The sequence below is a fragment of the Theobroma cacao genome, chromosome 5, assembly GCF_053813885.1.
Source record: "Theobroma cacao isolate CCN51 chromosome 5, ASM5381388v1, whole genome shotgun sequence".
NCBI classification, from domain to species: domain Eukaryota; kingdom Viridiplantae; phylum Streptophyta; class Magnoliopsida; order Malvales; family Malvaceae; genus Theobroma; species Theobroma cacao.
Genome location: NC_142643.1, coordinates 33,288,837 through 33,303,902, shown reverse-complemented (window position 1 = coordinate 33,303,902; position 15,066 = coordinate 33,288,837). Strand labels below are relative to the sequence as shown.

At 34.5% G+C, this 15,066-nt stretch overlaps 2 protein-coding genes across 3 annotated transcripts; both read right to left on the bottom strand.

Annotated features, from left to right (window-relative positions):
- Nucleotides 1-1,032: 1,032 nt before the first annotated feature.
- LOC18598842 (uncharacterized) lies at nt 1,033-7,496 on the bottom strand. Its single transcript, XM_007028546.3, has 11 exons — nt 7,045-7,496; nt 6,486-6,573; nt 5,369-5,460; nt 5,124-5,242; nt 3,293-3,408; nt 3,095-3,222; nt 2,914-3,000; nt 2,237-2,297; nt 2,078-2,118; nt 1,869-1,989; nt 1,033-1,483 (listed from the first exon to the last, which is right to left on the bottom strand). The coding sequence occupies exons 1-11, from the start codon at nt 7,398-7,400 to the stop codon at nt 1,424-1,426; spliced, it is 1,269 nt and encodes a 422-aa protein (XP_007028608.1). The 5' UTR covers nt 7,401-7,496; the 3' UTR covers nt 1,033-1,423.
- A 647-nt stretch (nt 7,497-8,143) lies between these two features.
- Nucleotides 8,144-15,056, bottom strand: ARP (apurinic endonuclease-redox protein). Of its 2 annotated transcripts, none has more exons than XM_088806407.1 (12): nt 14,881-15,056; nt 14,606-14,786; nt 14,308-14,387; nt 13,827-13,906; nt 13,406-13,651; nt 12,922-13,247; nt 11,922-12,032; nt 11,123-11,260; nt 10,974-11,021; nt 9,759-9,839; nt 8,975-9,134; nt 8,144-8,635 (listed from the first exon to the last, which is right to left on the bottom strand). In XM_088806407.1, exons 1-12 carry the CDS (start codon nt 14,928-14,930, stop codon nt 8,514-8,516), a joined length of 1,623 nt encoding a protein of 540 aa, XP_088662533.1. In that variant the 5' UTR covers nt 14,931-15,056; the 3' UTR covers nt 8,144-8,513. The 2 variants fall into 2 exon arrangements, with proteins under 2 accessions (XP_088662533.1, XP_007028606.3); XM_007028544.3 differs by having other exon boundaries at nt 14,308-14,372; nt 14,881-15,054.
- Nucleotides 15,057-15,066: the final 10 nt, after the last annotated feature.

Sequence of the window (15,066 nt, the reverse complement as noted above, 5' to 3'; positions counted from 1 at the left end):
GTTTTCTACTTATAAGCATATGTTTTAAGTATGCGGGGAATCATTTTAATTTAGTGAATTAAAAGGACTACTCAAATGGTATAGAATTCCTCAAGTGCCTTATAGTTAATGCATGTTTGGCCCAACTTTTTTTCAATTTATCTATTTCTTAAAAGCAAAAGTCAGGCCAAATATGATCTTTTGAGAAGCTCTTAAAAAAAATAACTTTTTTTTAAGAACAAATTTAAAAAAAAAAACTCCAAGGAACAGCTTTTTCTTCTCTTCCTTTAAAAATACAAAAAAAAAATTTATTTTTGTTCCAAAAATATCCTCATTTGTTAAAAATAATTACAATATTCACCTCTTAAAAAAAATACCTTCTATGATAATTTTAACAAAAATTATAACTTATAGAAAAGAACTTATAAAAAAAATTTTACCAAACAACTTTAATTTAATTTTAAAAATTATTATTTTTCATAAGAACTTCATAATAGTTTTTAAGAGCAATCTTGATTGCTACAAGTACAAATAAATCGAAATTTTAAAATTTTACCAATAAAATTTAAAGATAAAAATATATCTTATTAAACTATATTTTGTAAAATTGATGAATTAATAATTACTAAATACACATACGACTTTGAGAACCTTCTAATCTTAAAAGAGTAAGAGAACTTAAATGAAAAAGGATTTTCCTAATGATTGCCCAGAAGACACACTTTAGGTTTAGTAAATATACCATGTATGGTAATATTTTTGTTGAAATACAATAATTAACAATTAAAATGTGACGAATTTCAATACATTAAGGGAAAATATAATGTAATATAGCAACTTTAAAAAATGTTCCTAAGGTACTCTGAGCAAAACTCAACAAAAGAAGTGGGAAAAGTTTGTTTTTAAAAAAAAAAAAAAAAAATACTAGGAAAAATAAGTTCAAAACAAAAATATAAGTAAACATTATTTCGGAATCTTAAAATAGAAATATGCAGCAATCAATTTAAGATAAAATTACTAATAATAATTCAATAATTGCAACCACCATAACAATAATAATAAAAATGTAGTTCAAATTACCTCAGTCAATGTACAGTTTCAAACAAGGCAAGGCGAGGTTGTACATCAACTAAGCCTAATGACTTACGAATAACTAATGCAAAAGGAACAGTAAATACAGAGAGTTTTGAGCCATTGGCTTCCTATGATCTAATGTCGTCCAACTTTCTCTTCCACACCAAAATGTAAATTGTCAAGTGATATATATAAAAAAAAAAGGGAAAATTATGCAAGTAATACTATTGTCAGCATTCATCCCAATGTTGTCAAGACTGCAGGTCATTTGTCTCTGCTGAAAGACGTACTCTCGTGTTCCGATGCTAAATTATTCTACACGACAAACCCGTATAGCAAAACTATTTTGCTTTTCTCTGATGTTGCTACCTTATTTGTACCATCCGGCGAGGAAGTACCTCAGCATGAAACAGAAGCAGCATCCTAGGGCCTATGGGAAGCAAACATACATAAATGAGACAGAAACAAACAAATGGATGCTGCAGGGTACTCTGGAGATATTCAACTTGAAAAAGGAAAAATTAGAACTATTTTTCACAAGATATAAGTTACGAACTGCATTCGTGTTTAAATTGGTCAACCTTCAGAGAGCAACAGGAATATGACACAAACTCATTGTCAGGATTGTGGGAACCCAAATTTATTTGGTTGTGTACAATCCTGTCAAATCTTTCTACGTCTAGCCAATGTAAGATGGTAAAGTCTCAATGCCTGCTATAAGTTGTTCATCTACAACCTGACTCCTCTGGTACTTTGACATTACAGAAACAAAATGTTGGTCAAGCAGAGAAAGAATGCAAACATGAGAAAATCACCTGAACAAAAAGAAGGTGGAGGCAGAGTGACTTTTCTGATTTTGGGCCAACTATTCTCAAGTAAAAGTTAACAAGTGTCCCATCATGTGTCCCAGTAAGTAGTCCAGTCTCAGGATTGAATCTAAAGATACAAAAGATAATGATTAAAAGATAAAAGAAAATTTTGATGCAGGCAACAAGCTTAGTCTTATATGGGTAAAAACAACTACCTTGGAAGACGATGTCGTGGGCATTTCACATAGCCAGAAAGCTAAAAAAATTGTATGTCAATGCAAATTAGCTGTTTTGCATATTCTTCAGAAGAGTTATAAATAGTTAGAGAGAGAGAGAGAGAGAGAGAGAGAGAGAAAGAGGATAGCAGATCAAACCTGAGGAAGTGACAAGAGAAAGTTCAACACTTGAGGAAGAAAGAAAATCAAGAGTGTTTCACTGTAGCAAGAAATAGAAAGAGAAAAACCAAAAAGAATTTAATCAATATTGAATAGTTTATAAGCATAGCCCGCCTCCCCCAAATTAAAGCTTGCTGATGGTAAGCATAAATACTTAGTTTGTCCAGAAAATCATGGATATTAAGCCACATAAGTTCATCAAAATAGTAGATTGGAGCAGGACATTCAGATATCCTGCTTTTAATCCCTGAATAGCGGTATTGAATTACATAGTAAGTCAGCACCAAGAGTTAAAATCAAATGGAACGGATAGAGGTCAAATCAGCAAATTCGTTTTGATTAGGATAAATATCTAAAACCATACATGCCATTAGTAGGGGCAATACAGCATATTTCTTAAAACATGGCCTTCAAGTTGGCTTGCCATGTTCTTTTACTTGCACATCACCCTTTTTTTATCACAAAACGAAGACATGTTAACTCCCAAATGTTTGGTCAGAAGGCACAGCATTTACTCCCATGGCATTATGTAAAACTTAAAAGAGACATACATACACGCATACATGGATGCATATGTATCTATTGATGTATGGATACAGGTACATCTTATCTAAGCAAAGGCGATACGAATGAAACAGAGTGTGACAAACACACACCTATAGTGTCCGAGAATCCCAACGACAGCCATGGTCATTCCAGCAAAGTATGTGTATGTATCCCCAACAAAAACTGAAGAAGGATACCTACAAACAACAGAAGCAAAAAACCATTAGTAAGACTTTGTTAGCCACGAAGTAGGATTTGCAAACAGCTGGTGGTCAAATGCAGGGTTGTTACCAGTTGTAAGAAAGTAAAGCCAAGGAGGTGGCTAGTAAGGGTTGAACAAGATAAATAGAGAAAGCATGAGCTTGCTTGTACTCAGGATCTGAAGATGCTCCAATTTGCATTATATTATGTATCAAAATCTGTGAATTGCAACAAGAAGTTAGATTGCATAAAAGTCAGATTCCAAATATCATAGTTGTTTATGCTTACAGCTGATGCAATCACAACTGTTTGCCCAACTTCAAGGCCATTCAAACCAGCATGAATGTTGATGGAATTTGTGCAGAATACTGCCAAAAGCCCCATATACAATTTATATACGCATCCTGCCACAACAAAACCAACTATGAGTTCCTTGCAAGGATAAACAGCTCACTGACTTGGTTATCTACTTAAAAATTCATTTTTTCTTTAAAAACAAAGGAAATATAAAAATTTGAAAGTTGAACAAAGCTTAGCAGTTCAAAAAGGATAAATCCTAACTTGAGAGAGGACAGAAAACAGAGATGACAAATTTAACAACGTTTATGCTCACATTTTAAGTCCCAACTCTTCAAAATTTTAGCAATATATAGGCCCTCTGTTTTTTCCCACATAAAATATTACATGTGAACTCCAACTACATATAAGACATATCTCAACACTTTCCTTTATATCTTCACACATGCCCCAAAAAGTATCAGCATACAGATATAACATTAATATTATAGGAAATCTGGACTGTCCTGGCTTCAAAGATGGTATATTTGTCTGTACAATAAAAAAAAAAAAAAACAGATGCTGTATGCTTATATGTATGATAACATACACTTTATCTAATAACAAACTCCTTTTCCTTGATTCAGTTCATCATTAAAACCAATCCAAGCTGATTGATTTCTTGGCATGGCTCAGTCAAACTATGTACATCATTAAGTTATAGGTCCACACCTAACTATCTTCTATATTATCCCAGGGTAAAGGTTTAACTCATCAATCAGCATATCTTAGTATTTTTTTCATTAACGAGCAAAAACATAATGAACTTTAGAACTTGATGGTTGCCCAGCCTTGCTTTACACTGTAAAAAATAAGTGCCAAAAGGTGCATCAAGGAAACCTGAAAATATTTTCATGTATTCTAATCTATAAACAATGGGTTCTAACAAGTTACCAAGTCAAATATTTGTCTCAGACGCAAACAAAATTCCGCAGGCTTAGCTCAATTGTGTTCATCAGGCTCAGGCAAGGGGCAAATATTTCCATCACTGAGGATAATCATTTCAATTATTGCAATTATATGGACAATCATTAACTAAAGCTCAGGACATGCTAGCATGTCAACAAGTACGTTTACTGATCAACAGGTTGAACACTTGATGCAACATTCTGATGCCAATTTTCATTATGCTGTGACCACTATCTAAAAGTTAATTCATATTAAAGCTCCAAAGTCGAGAGACATGTTAAAACTTGACCAAACTTACATTTGCAGTTTCTTGCACAACTTGACCAAACATATTGTTTAAACAAAGATCCTCCTGTGTTATTTTCATACAATAAATGCCAATATATGTATGCATTTACTTCAAAAGCTGATCCAACCACAACAACTACCCAATGCAACTTGAAAAACCAACCAAATTCATTGAAAAATCAATGATAAAAGAAAAAAGACCTGAGCTAGAACCTCACCCCCAACTAAAATGTGCTTTATTAGCTACTTGTTAGAGGAAACAAGTGGTTTGAAGCTGACCCTAAACAAAGACCCACCGATCCAGCCAAAACCCAACTTAACCAGCCTGATTTCACTCAAAAGGTCAATGGAACCTCAACTCAAAATAACCCAAAAAAAGTCAAAACCCTAAATGACTAGAACCAAAGATGACCCAACCTGCCCAATGGCCAGAAATTTGAGATTATAATTAGAGGTAGATTGGTGCTCAATATAAGAGAGAAACATTATAACATTAGAAAATGAGAGAAACAGAACAAGCACCATCCTGACATTAGAAAAGGTTCTTATTCTTACTGCCAAATTAATTCTGAGTATCATTTCGTACCTAGATCCAACACCTCTAGCCCAACAAATGAAACAAGAGGCTTTGGAATGATGATAGTTGTGTGCCCAGCATAGGCCATCAACAATGGAAGAGCAGCAATTGATGGCAGTAGTAGTTTCCTGCTCTTCATAAAAACAACATAAGGATAGTGTTAAAAATTAGTGTAGAAGCCATGGACACCCTTCCAAAAAATTAACAGGCTTCCACCGAGTATGCAAAAACCTTAAGGGTAAATGTATACTCACACTCTCCAAGGGACATCCAGGACATCATCTACGAATCCAAGCAAAATCATGAAGCAGATAGATGCTAAGGCTGCATTGTACTCAACAAGCCACTGAATAAACAATAACCAACAAATTGATCTTCAATTCTACAAAACATTAAACTCTCCATGAAGAAGCTAACATCAAAGCTAATGCAATTTGGACTTGCCCTAAATTATGATCCAAGAACCAAAATCTTTATTGTCTTAAAGATGAGGGATAGGAACCATGCAATGCTGGTAGAAAAAGTAACATACACATAAGAAAAAGCAAAAGAGCAAAAGTTTCTTAGAAGCCAACAAAAGAAAATGGAGTTATCTCAAAGTTCAACGTTCCCTGTACTATACTTAACTCGACTAAGCCTTAATCCCAAAGTATTTGAGGCCAGCTACTCGAAAAAATTTCCCCCCATTCCACTCAATTAGGGGCTTTAACATTTGATAAAAGAATTAAAGAAGCTAAATCGTTTTTTAGAATGACTTCAACATTGTAATATGGTTTACCTCTAAGTCTTTTCATTCTTTCTACAAATCTCAAATAACATTGATATATCTTATGGTACTCCTTTTCTCTTCAAGACCAACCAGAAGTGTTCTCTAGAAATTCTATCTCATCCTTTTGCCAATGTTATGCTTGGTTTATGGAAAGAATATAGTAGGAATTGGAATGGGAACAGGAGTAAGAATGAGAACAATACTAATACCTAGTTTATTTAGTGAAAAGGAAAAAAGGTATAAATTCCTATTTTATCCTATTTTTATGCCTGCTATAACTATTCTTCCCTTATACATTCCAAGAAAATTCCCAATTTTCTATTTTTTTCTTGTTTTTCCTTCTCTCACCACCTTGCCTTTTCAAAGCTGCTATTTTCAATGGTTTCATTCAAGTTCCATACTTAATACTCAAATGTGCAATTAACTATGTGTTAAACCGCGCAGTCATTTCCACAAAATGCTATCAATCGTTCCTAGCTTTTGAATATTTTCATAAACTATTAATTTCTGACACTGAAAAATAGAGTTACACAATGTGAAGTTCAAAAAGAAATAAATAAGCAAAAACACAGCTAGAAACTTCTGGGACAAATCACACTTACATTTGAATCTGCCGTGAAGTTAAAATATTGAAACAAGATAGCCAAAACCAAGAAGACAATACCTACAACAATTCCCAATGACTCAGGCCTGCAAAACCAAAAGCCGCCTTCACTAAGTAGAGTGTTTTTTTTAAATTATTTTTTATAATTTTCATAAATGGAAAAAATTCCAACTTAAGTATAAGAATCTTAGCTGATGGCATATAGTAGCAGCATCTAAAAGCACTACCAACAGAATTCAAAAAAAGAAACTTGATAGTATTGAATAAAGGTTCGGATACAAAACCAGAAGCCAACATTGAGGATCTAACTTATAGGCAACTCGTTAATTTATTTAATGGAAGTAAAATGATAAAGCAGAGACATTTATTAAACAATGTAAAGTGCCAAAGGAATAATCACCTTGACAAATACCCAGTTTATGAAAATAAAAATTCAATCCTCAACTAGCTAATCCAATCAGAATTCTAAATGAAAACATACCCAGTTCAACAAAATTCAAAAGCAATCACAACCCATTTTTTTTCTTATAAGAAAAAACAGAAAATTTTAAACTTACACTTTAACAGTGCCTTGAGGGGTACCCTTCTTGTTAATATCAAATCCAAATAAATTGCGTTTTAAAACATATCTAGAAGCAACAGGAATCATTCTCTGAGTAAGGAAGAAGCCGGCAACGCTAAGGGCAGCATTGATAAGGATGGATCTCTTGAGGTCTTGCTCGATCTTATATCGCTGGAAAAGAAGGTAAAAGTAAGAAATTGAAAAGAAAAGACAGAGCTTAAAGATGAGGCCTTTCTTTGGTGGAGAGATCGGTGGGTCGGTTTGGGTGGTTGTTTCTTGGGTTAGAGGAGGATTCGGCTTTGTTTCTGTCGGTGTTGCTGTCGTTGCTGAAGCTCTCTTGCGAGCTGCCATGGCTGCTGCTCTGTTTCTCTGCAAAGTTTTGTTTGTCTCAAATATGTTGTCTTTGAATTGTCGCTGCGGTGTCTCTATTCTATGTTACATTACATGGAAAGTTGGAGTGGGTTGGGGCTTTTGAGTATCATTTTTGGCGTCATTGAACCAACGAGATCTTGCCACGATAGCAAATTTCATGCCTACGTGTAACATATTTTCCACATAAGCCATTGCAGAAAATAATATACATCATTTCTAAAACATCAACCTTAGTCTGAATACTTTTTCTACTGTTTATTTATTGGCTTCTTTTATTCAAAGTCCAAGTCAACATGGAACATCCAACTGACCACAATTGATTCCAATGGTAGAGGGATTTAGGGGGAAAAAACGTCCACAGTATTAAGTTAAACTAAGGATGGAAAGAGTAGTCATGCTCATGCCCTCCCTGTTGCAGGACAAGTTTAGATTCTACAATATTTGGGATGAACCAAAGAATAAAACATGTTTTGGTTCAATCAAAATGCATATAAAATAGGCAAGATGATGTGTAATATAATAAATTAGATTGACAAAGATTCAGTATTTCTCCCCCACCAAGCGTAAAAGCTTTTAGCAAAGGAATGATGGAAAATTGCCAAATTCAGTATCATTGTCCCCTTCAATTCAATCACATGCAAAACCATCAACAACAAAATCCAGTCAATGGGACAATCAATGACAACAATTGCAACAAGACTTGTGTGGCAGGGAAGCATAAGTTTCATAAGTACAATCAGTATTACTGCATACACAAGTGTTCATTACATATGAAAGTGGGCGGCCAAAAACGCTTGCAAAACAAGATTGTACCAACTACGCAAAGCCATACATTTTAATACAATCTCATAAAGTTCAAATGCCCTTTTGAGTTTCCACCCTCTTCCAATTTTCTGCAAAATCAATGCCAACAGCATAAGATGTAATTGGTTCCCGCTACGTCAGTAGCACAGCAGCAACTGCATCGGTGAAATTCCATTTTGTAACTCCCAACACCCTCAAACTTCTTTCAAGTTGGGTTTTGGTTGACAACAATGTTGCACTTATCCCATTCAAACGCCAATTAATCCAGTGTTGCTGGGGCAGACTAGACTAGACCTTGAGTGTAAGGCCAATAGGGCAATGATCACTACCCATAACATCAGGGAGAATATACGAGTCATGAACATCATCAGCTATGGCTTCTGAAACTAGGAAATAGTCCAGCCTCCACCCTGTTCCAAAAAACAAAATTTTAACTAAATATGGGGGCACTGCCAAAATAAATATGCTAAATATTTATTAATGATGGAAGCTAATCACAGTGACTGTTACATTAACTCCCCTCAAAAATCTTACTAATCTCTAGAAGCAACGCCAAAACAAAATTCGACCATTCCCAGCATAAATAAACAAATAAATATTAATCATTTTGAGGTACAGGAAGTATCCTCAAGTCAAAGGATACTTGAAATGGTCTCATATACTTCAAAAAAATTGGCACAAAATTAATCTTACAAATGAAGAAGGATAAAAAGAATAAGAGGGTAAGTTTAAAATGTAGGATGTCACACCTTTGTTAGTTTTGCGCACACCATGCCGATAACCCCAGTAAGTATAGCCCACAGCACCTGGATGCTGCTTTCTAAAGGTGTCCACAAACCCCCTGGATAAGAAGTTTGTGCCAAAAGATTGCCTTTCTTCAATTGTAAACCCAGCACTTCTTTTATTTCCCTACATTTTAAAATTTGAAACAACTATTATAACATTTCACTGAAAACAGAGTTGCTGCTCTAATTTGCATCAGGGAACCAGCAACATTATGATGGAGTAATAGACGAGGCTGCATTTTGTATATTTCACAAATTCCTGATGCATTGAGCAGAACACCAAGGCTTAGGAACCTTATTTTCCTGTGATTGAACGTCATAAAAACCAACATCAAGCAGTTTAAAGACTGAAACAGAGTTCTGTTGTATTGCATCGCTTGCCTCTCAGATCTAAAGTCATTATAATTTTAAAGGGTAAGAGATGGCTTGTCTCACCCTAGATATTTCCATATGTATTTGCATACGAGAACTCTAAATGAAATGTAACACTAAGGAAACGAGAAGTAATTCATAGTTTTTAGACAAGTCCATCATCCAAGGATAAGCAGGTAACATATCAAACTTAGTAATCAACAATGGCCCCAGAGTGACAAGACAGAAAGAACTTGCAATGATTGTTAATCAATTATTGCTTTGCAGAACACTTATAATAGTTCTTTGATTAAACAAATATGCTTATATTGGTTAAGCTATTAGTCAAATAAAAGCATGAGTTCTACAAAAAACATCAAAATTTTGAATGACTTACAGCAGGGTTATAAATGTCTATCTCTTCATGTGCACAATTTAGATCCCCTGTCAAAATGACCGGCTTTGACTTTTCCAGTTCCTGCATCATACAAGGGAAGCAGCTGAAGCATTACGTCTCACAGGGAAAAGGTAAATTAAATATGTTTTGCAAGAACAAAGTTAGTTCTATTAAGAAAAAATGTAGAAAAGCCCCCTTAAAGGAAATTATGATACCTACAATACTTTGTGATACAGAACAGAAAGAGGAATAGATTAGGCAGGGAGAAAGATGAGGCAAAGAGAGAAAATAGATATTTGAGAGAAATCACAGGGAACTATGGGAGGAAAGGAAGAGAAAGAGAGAGAAACTACAGGAATAGTGGACAGAGAAAGGTAAATGGAGAATAGAGGGAGGAAGGAAGAGAAGAGGAATAATAGTGAGAAAGATAGCGAATTAAGTCTCAACAGTATAGATATCAGCATCAGCATACACTACTTTAATCAAAATTAATGTAGGTACTTAAAGACTACTCTAAACAAGCAAAACGAATTAATATAAAGATCTAAAATATCCTAGACATATTTTTTTAAAAAAATTGAGCCCATAAAATTTACAAACTTAATAAATAAATTGCTAAAAAAATTTAATCTTTCAATATCCATCCTTCCCTGCATATGCATTCTGAATACTGCTAAAAGAACTAGCATTCAGCAAGAGAAAAAACTTGGAAAAGGGTGATGGCATAACAGATGAGAAACCTTTGGTAAATTGAATAGAATATAATTACTGACAAGTCACAAAATTGGCAACTTACAATAATTTGTTTCATACTAATCCAAATGGACAAGTAATATAAAAAAATAACCAATATGTTGCTACATTATTGATGACAATTTCGCAATGAAGAAATTAATTACCCTAAATCTTTTTTTTCTTTCTAACTAGGAAAGGGGGATTTGAACCAGCTTTTTGAGCAGAGGAATATATGCACCTATCACCTTTTCAAATGCTCGTTGCTCAATTTCCCTAAATCTAAAGACCCAAATCTAATGTCTACTGCGAATTCATAGGATTATATATGCCAAAGCATGAATAACAAGTCAAAGGGGGGAGAGGAGAAAGCAAGACAGGGAGGATGCTTAAACTCTCCAGTATAGAGCACAAATCAGAAAACTAAAATAACTAAGTCAAAAATGAAATGACAATGAGAAAGGGAAATATAAGCATGCTTACTTTTATGTAATTGCTAAGAGCAGGATCCCATTCTGTAATCCTGTATGTCTGGATTTAAAAACAAAGCCATCAGTCAAAAAGTTTGAAAAATTCAAATGGAAAAGACAAATATTGGCAAGTAACATACAAAATGTGTTTAAGCCAATTACCAGCCTTCTCAAGCCATCCCCAGAATTAGGAACATAGACACTTAACAAATAAAAAGAATCGAATTCTGCTGTCACAACCCGTCCTTCACTATCATGATCTGATTTGCCTAGGCCATATCTGACTGAAAGCGGCTTAATCTGTCAGACAACTGCTATTTTTTAACAGCAAACTAATAAAAAGCAAAGCAATTGAAACAGCAAAAGATACTTGAATTTCAAAAGGTCAAGCTCCCAAAAAATGTACAGTAGACATGGAATCAAGAAAACAGACACCAAATCCTAGTGCCCAGTAAGTTCATTAGATTGAAATAAATCCCGTTGATTAAAATTCGCAAAATGGATTAATCAAGTATGATTAGTCTTCACCTTTCCCATAGTTTTCTGTATCAGGTCACAACGTCCCATTTCATCATTAGAATCTGAATGGTAGCTAGAAACATGAAACTTGATACTGTGATGTTTTAAGTTCTAATCTGCCGATTCCATCAACAATATTTCAAATTTTCAATGCAAGAGACAAGCATTTCCAACATTAAAGCATATCTTGCAAAATTAAGCAACTAGCAAATAAGAGTATTAAGTTAGCAGACATATAATCCAGCAGAAGCTACTCTAAGAAGTAACCTCACTGCCGTCAAAAGAGTGAATACTTGCTTGATATGTCACCCCAAGGTCCTAATTTATAAACAAGATAGGGATATAAAAAGTGTGGCATACTTTCTATCCCCAAAGGTGCAAAATAATCTGAGGGCCACACATATGATAAGCCACTTCTGAATCCTAGAAAGAACAGGCATACCCGAGATATTATTGCTGTACCAGCATAACCAAGTTTTGAATTACTGCATGTCCAGAAGCTATTCTCATATCCTTCTATGAGAGACTGTTTGATTGACTTGACATCTTTCTCCTGTTTCAAAATTAATAAGTGCCTTCAATATATCAAGAAAATTAACAAGTCCAAGATGCTCACATTTCTTATGTACACACAAACAAATACATGCGCACACAGACACACACATGTAAAGAAAATACACACTCTCACAAGGACAGACAAACACAGAGTCAAATAAGCACAGTCTCACATATACAAACACAAGGGAAAAAGATGTTATTGGCAATTTATAATATCAACAAATTGTCAGATTCTAACATGTCCTGAATTTTTGCACAGAAAGAAATTAAATGTTTCCGCAATTATCTAAAGCTAGAGCAGCCATGACTAAATCAATCAAAATTTCTCAATTTGGTCATCATTTGACGCTCAAAGAAGAAAACTAGTATTACCTGGCCAGTTTGAGTTATGAAAATATTTAAAAAAAAAAAAAACCTTCAACCACTTAATTGAGAAGGTTACTCATTTCTAACCCTTTTTAACCAATTCCAATTAGGAGCCATATTACAACTTGACTCACATTTGTATGAAAACAAATCCTAGGTGTCAAATAGAATCAAATGACAGCAAAATGCCCACAACTAAAGTTAGTGCAAAAACATCCAATATTAACATAATTGTATATCAACATTCTGCAAGGACAAACATCCATCAAGAGGGAAAATGCCTTAGCAGCCACTTTATAAGTTTGCTGCTAATTGCTATAACTATGTCTGCACATAGGAATTAATGATGTAAGAGGTGCTTCAAGCACTCCAGTAAAATATCTAGTGATCCAATTAACGCAGATATCACGGTAAGCTAAGGCAGAGAAAGTTTTATACTACAATGAGACTTTCTCAATAAAACTATCTATAATATATTGAAATTTTCTAAGCTACAAAATGATATATTATATACTTGCCTGCAGTTTAGTCTCCTGCAAACACAATACATCAAAGTTTTCCCTTTCGGCAAGTTGCAGGGCAGAGAATCCCTCTAATTTCAGCAATGCTCTAAGCCCATTGACATTCCAAGACAGAACCTTGACAAACTTTGGATTCCCCATAGGAGGTGGAGGTCTCATGATTCTAGGATTATATGCTATCCACCCTTTCTGAGGCTTCTTATGGGCAAAAATCGTCCATGGTTCGCTTTGATTCACTGTAAGGGTAACTCCATTTTCAGCACTAACATCTTTGCTATCAACATCTGAAGATACTTTCCTCTTTGTCTGAGAAGGCTTCCTACCTAGCCACATCAAGGATCAAACACAATAATCCATCCTTTTAGTCAAACTAAATGAACCACCAAAACCGAACTACATGAGAGAACGATGGAATAGTTCCATAAATCACAACAACTACATAAAACGCTAATGCTACAGATGTCTATATCTTCTGCACTACCTGAAGCACGACCAGTTTTAACAGATAGCTTCTGCTCTATCGTGACAATTTTAGTATCAACTTCAACTGTTTCACCCTTAATTTGCATTTGGTTTAACGTCCTCCTGCTCCGCTGAACCCTGGAAACCTTAGAAATAGTGTTAACATCTTGGACTTGGTCCTCTATGGATCCTGCCTCCATCCTTATAGATATGCTTTCATCATAATTGGAAGGATCTTGTTTATCTGCTAAAAAAGAACTTCCACCTGCACATGCAAAGAATTTCAGAGATCAGAAAAGGAAGCTTGCACATGCAATTAATTATTATACCCGCTATAAGAAAATTTATGTTGTTATCCTCAATCTTGATTGCTATCATATGAAGACTTGCAGGATACCAAAATATATATTATAACTTAAATTCTATAGAAAATTGCATACCATCTATTTCCTTGGCCAAATAGCACTGTAAAGCAGATACAAGGTCACGTTTGGAACCTTTGGCAGGGACACCAGCACTCCTGTCAATTAAAAACAGTTAAAACAAACTCAGATCTTAAATTAGACACGTCCAATTTACCTTTTTCATGGGTCAATAAAATCCCATTAACCAGGCTTAAAAAGGAAATTCAGGATTACATACTTCATAAGTTGAAGGAAAGTGTCTACAACAGAATGGGAATGTGATTAAGAAAAAATTCAACTAATTTGTGTTGGTCACATGAGCTGTTTCACCTCATAGCTCCATTTGTGGAACAATCTTCTTTCCAATCAACAAACTAAATGTAGGAGTTAACACACAAAAATTTTCTAAATGCAAAGTGCATAAATGACAGAAATCAATCCATGATGCAGAATGCAAGAACATCAAACAGAGGAGTTATACACTTTTATATGTTAGCCCTTGAAACTTGTTATTTACCTCAATGCAGTTCTGAGTTGTTGAACTGTCATTGCCTCTATTTTTCCTGGATCATCCTTGAAATTCTGCATTCCAAGTACCTTTCATTTACATTCTTAAGCAATTATCAATATCAAAAGCATAAAATTAATACCTTATAACTCAAAATATAATATCTGATTAAACATAAGGATTTGTAGCCATTAATCCTTTTGACCTGTTTATCATTATTGTGCTTAACTAATTTACTTTTCTTAACATTTTCATTAAACCCAAACAGAAAACTAAGAAAAAAGCATGCAAAAAAAAAAGAAGAAACCTTGAGAAGAGGCTTATCAGAAATGGGGTTATTGTTGTCTATTACTCCTTTGGGTTTCTTATCAATGTTTTGGTCATCTATGGAGGATGAAGTCGAAAAGCTTCTTCTCTTAGACCCCATTACTTTGCCTCTCGAAGGGACAAATCTTCCAACTCCCAAACTCCTTGGAGCCGCTGCAAAGCTACATATTTTCCAGTCAGCTTAAATTTCTATAAGAACAAACAACAAAAAGGAGAAACAACAAATGAATTTTATCGGAGAAAGAAAAAGAAAACCTTGAAAGATTGATCAAAGTCTTAAAACCAAGTGGCGATGCTTGGTTCATCTATGGAACCCAATGTCAGAGACAGAGAGGAAGCGCGAGTTAGCAGTTAAACAGCCGAAAAGTGTTGGCATCGCTCCTACTATTATACACAGTGGAAAGCACGTGTTATTGAGCGTGTGGCTCTCCAACCGGACTA

Bases quoted from the DNA above. Each gene is read 5' to 3' on its own strand.
- LOC18598842 (XM_007028546.3), bottom strand. From the start codon at position 7,400: ATGGCAGCTCGCAAGAGAGCTTCAGCAACGACAGCAACACCGACAGAA. The intron at 6,574-7,044 runs GTAAGTTTAAAA...TTGGTTTTGCAG, and splicing joins CCTCAAGGCACTGTTAAAGT to GCCTGAGTCATTGGGAATTG. The intron at 5,461-6,485 runs GTAAGTGTGATT...TTGTTTATTCAG, and splicing joins ACTTCACGGCAGATTCAAAT to TGGCTTGTTGAGTACAATGC.
- ARP (XM_088806407.1), bottom strand. From the start codon at position 14,930: ATGAACCAAGCATCGCCACTTGGTTTTAAGACTTTGATCAATCTTTCA. The intron at 14,388-14,605 runs GTTTCTTCTTTT...TGTAAATGAAAG, and splicing joins CTGATAAGCCTCTTCTCAAG to GTACTTGGAATGCAGAATTT. The intron at 9,135-9,758 runs GTAAGTCATTCA...TTTAAAATGTAG, and splicing joins TAGACATTTATAACCCTGCT to GGAAATAAAAGAAGTGCTGG.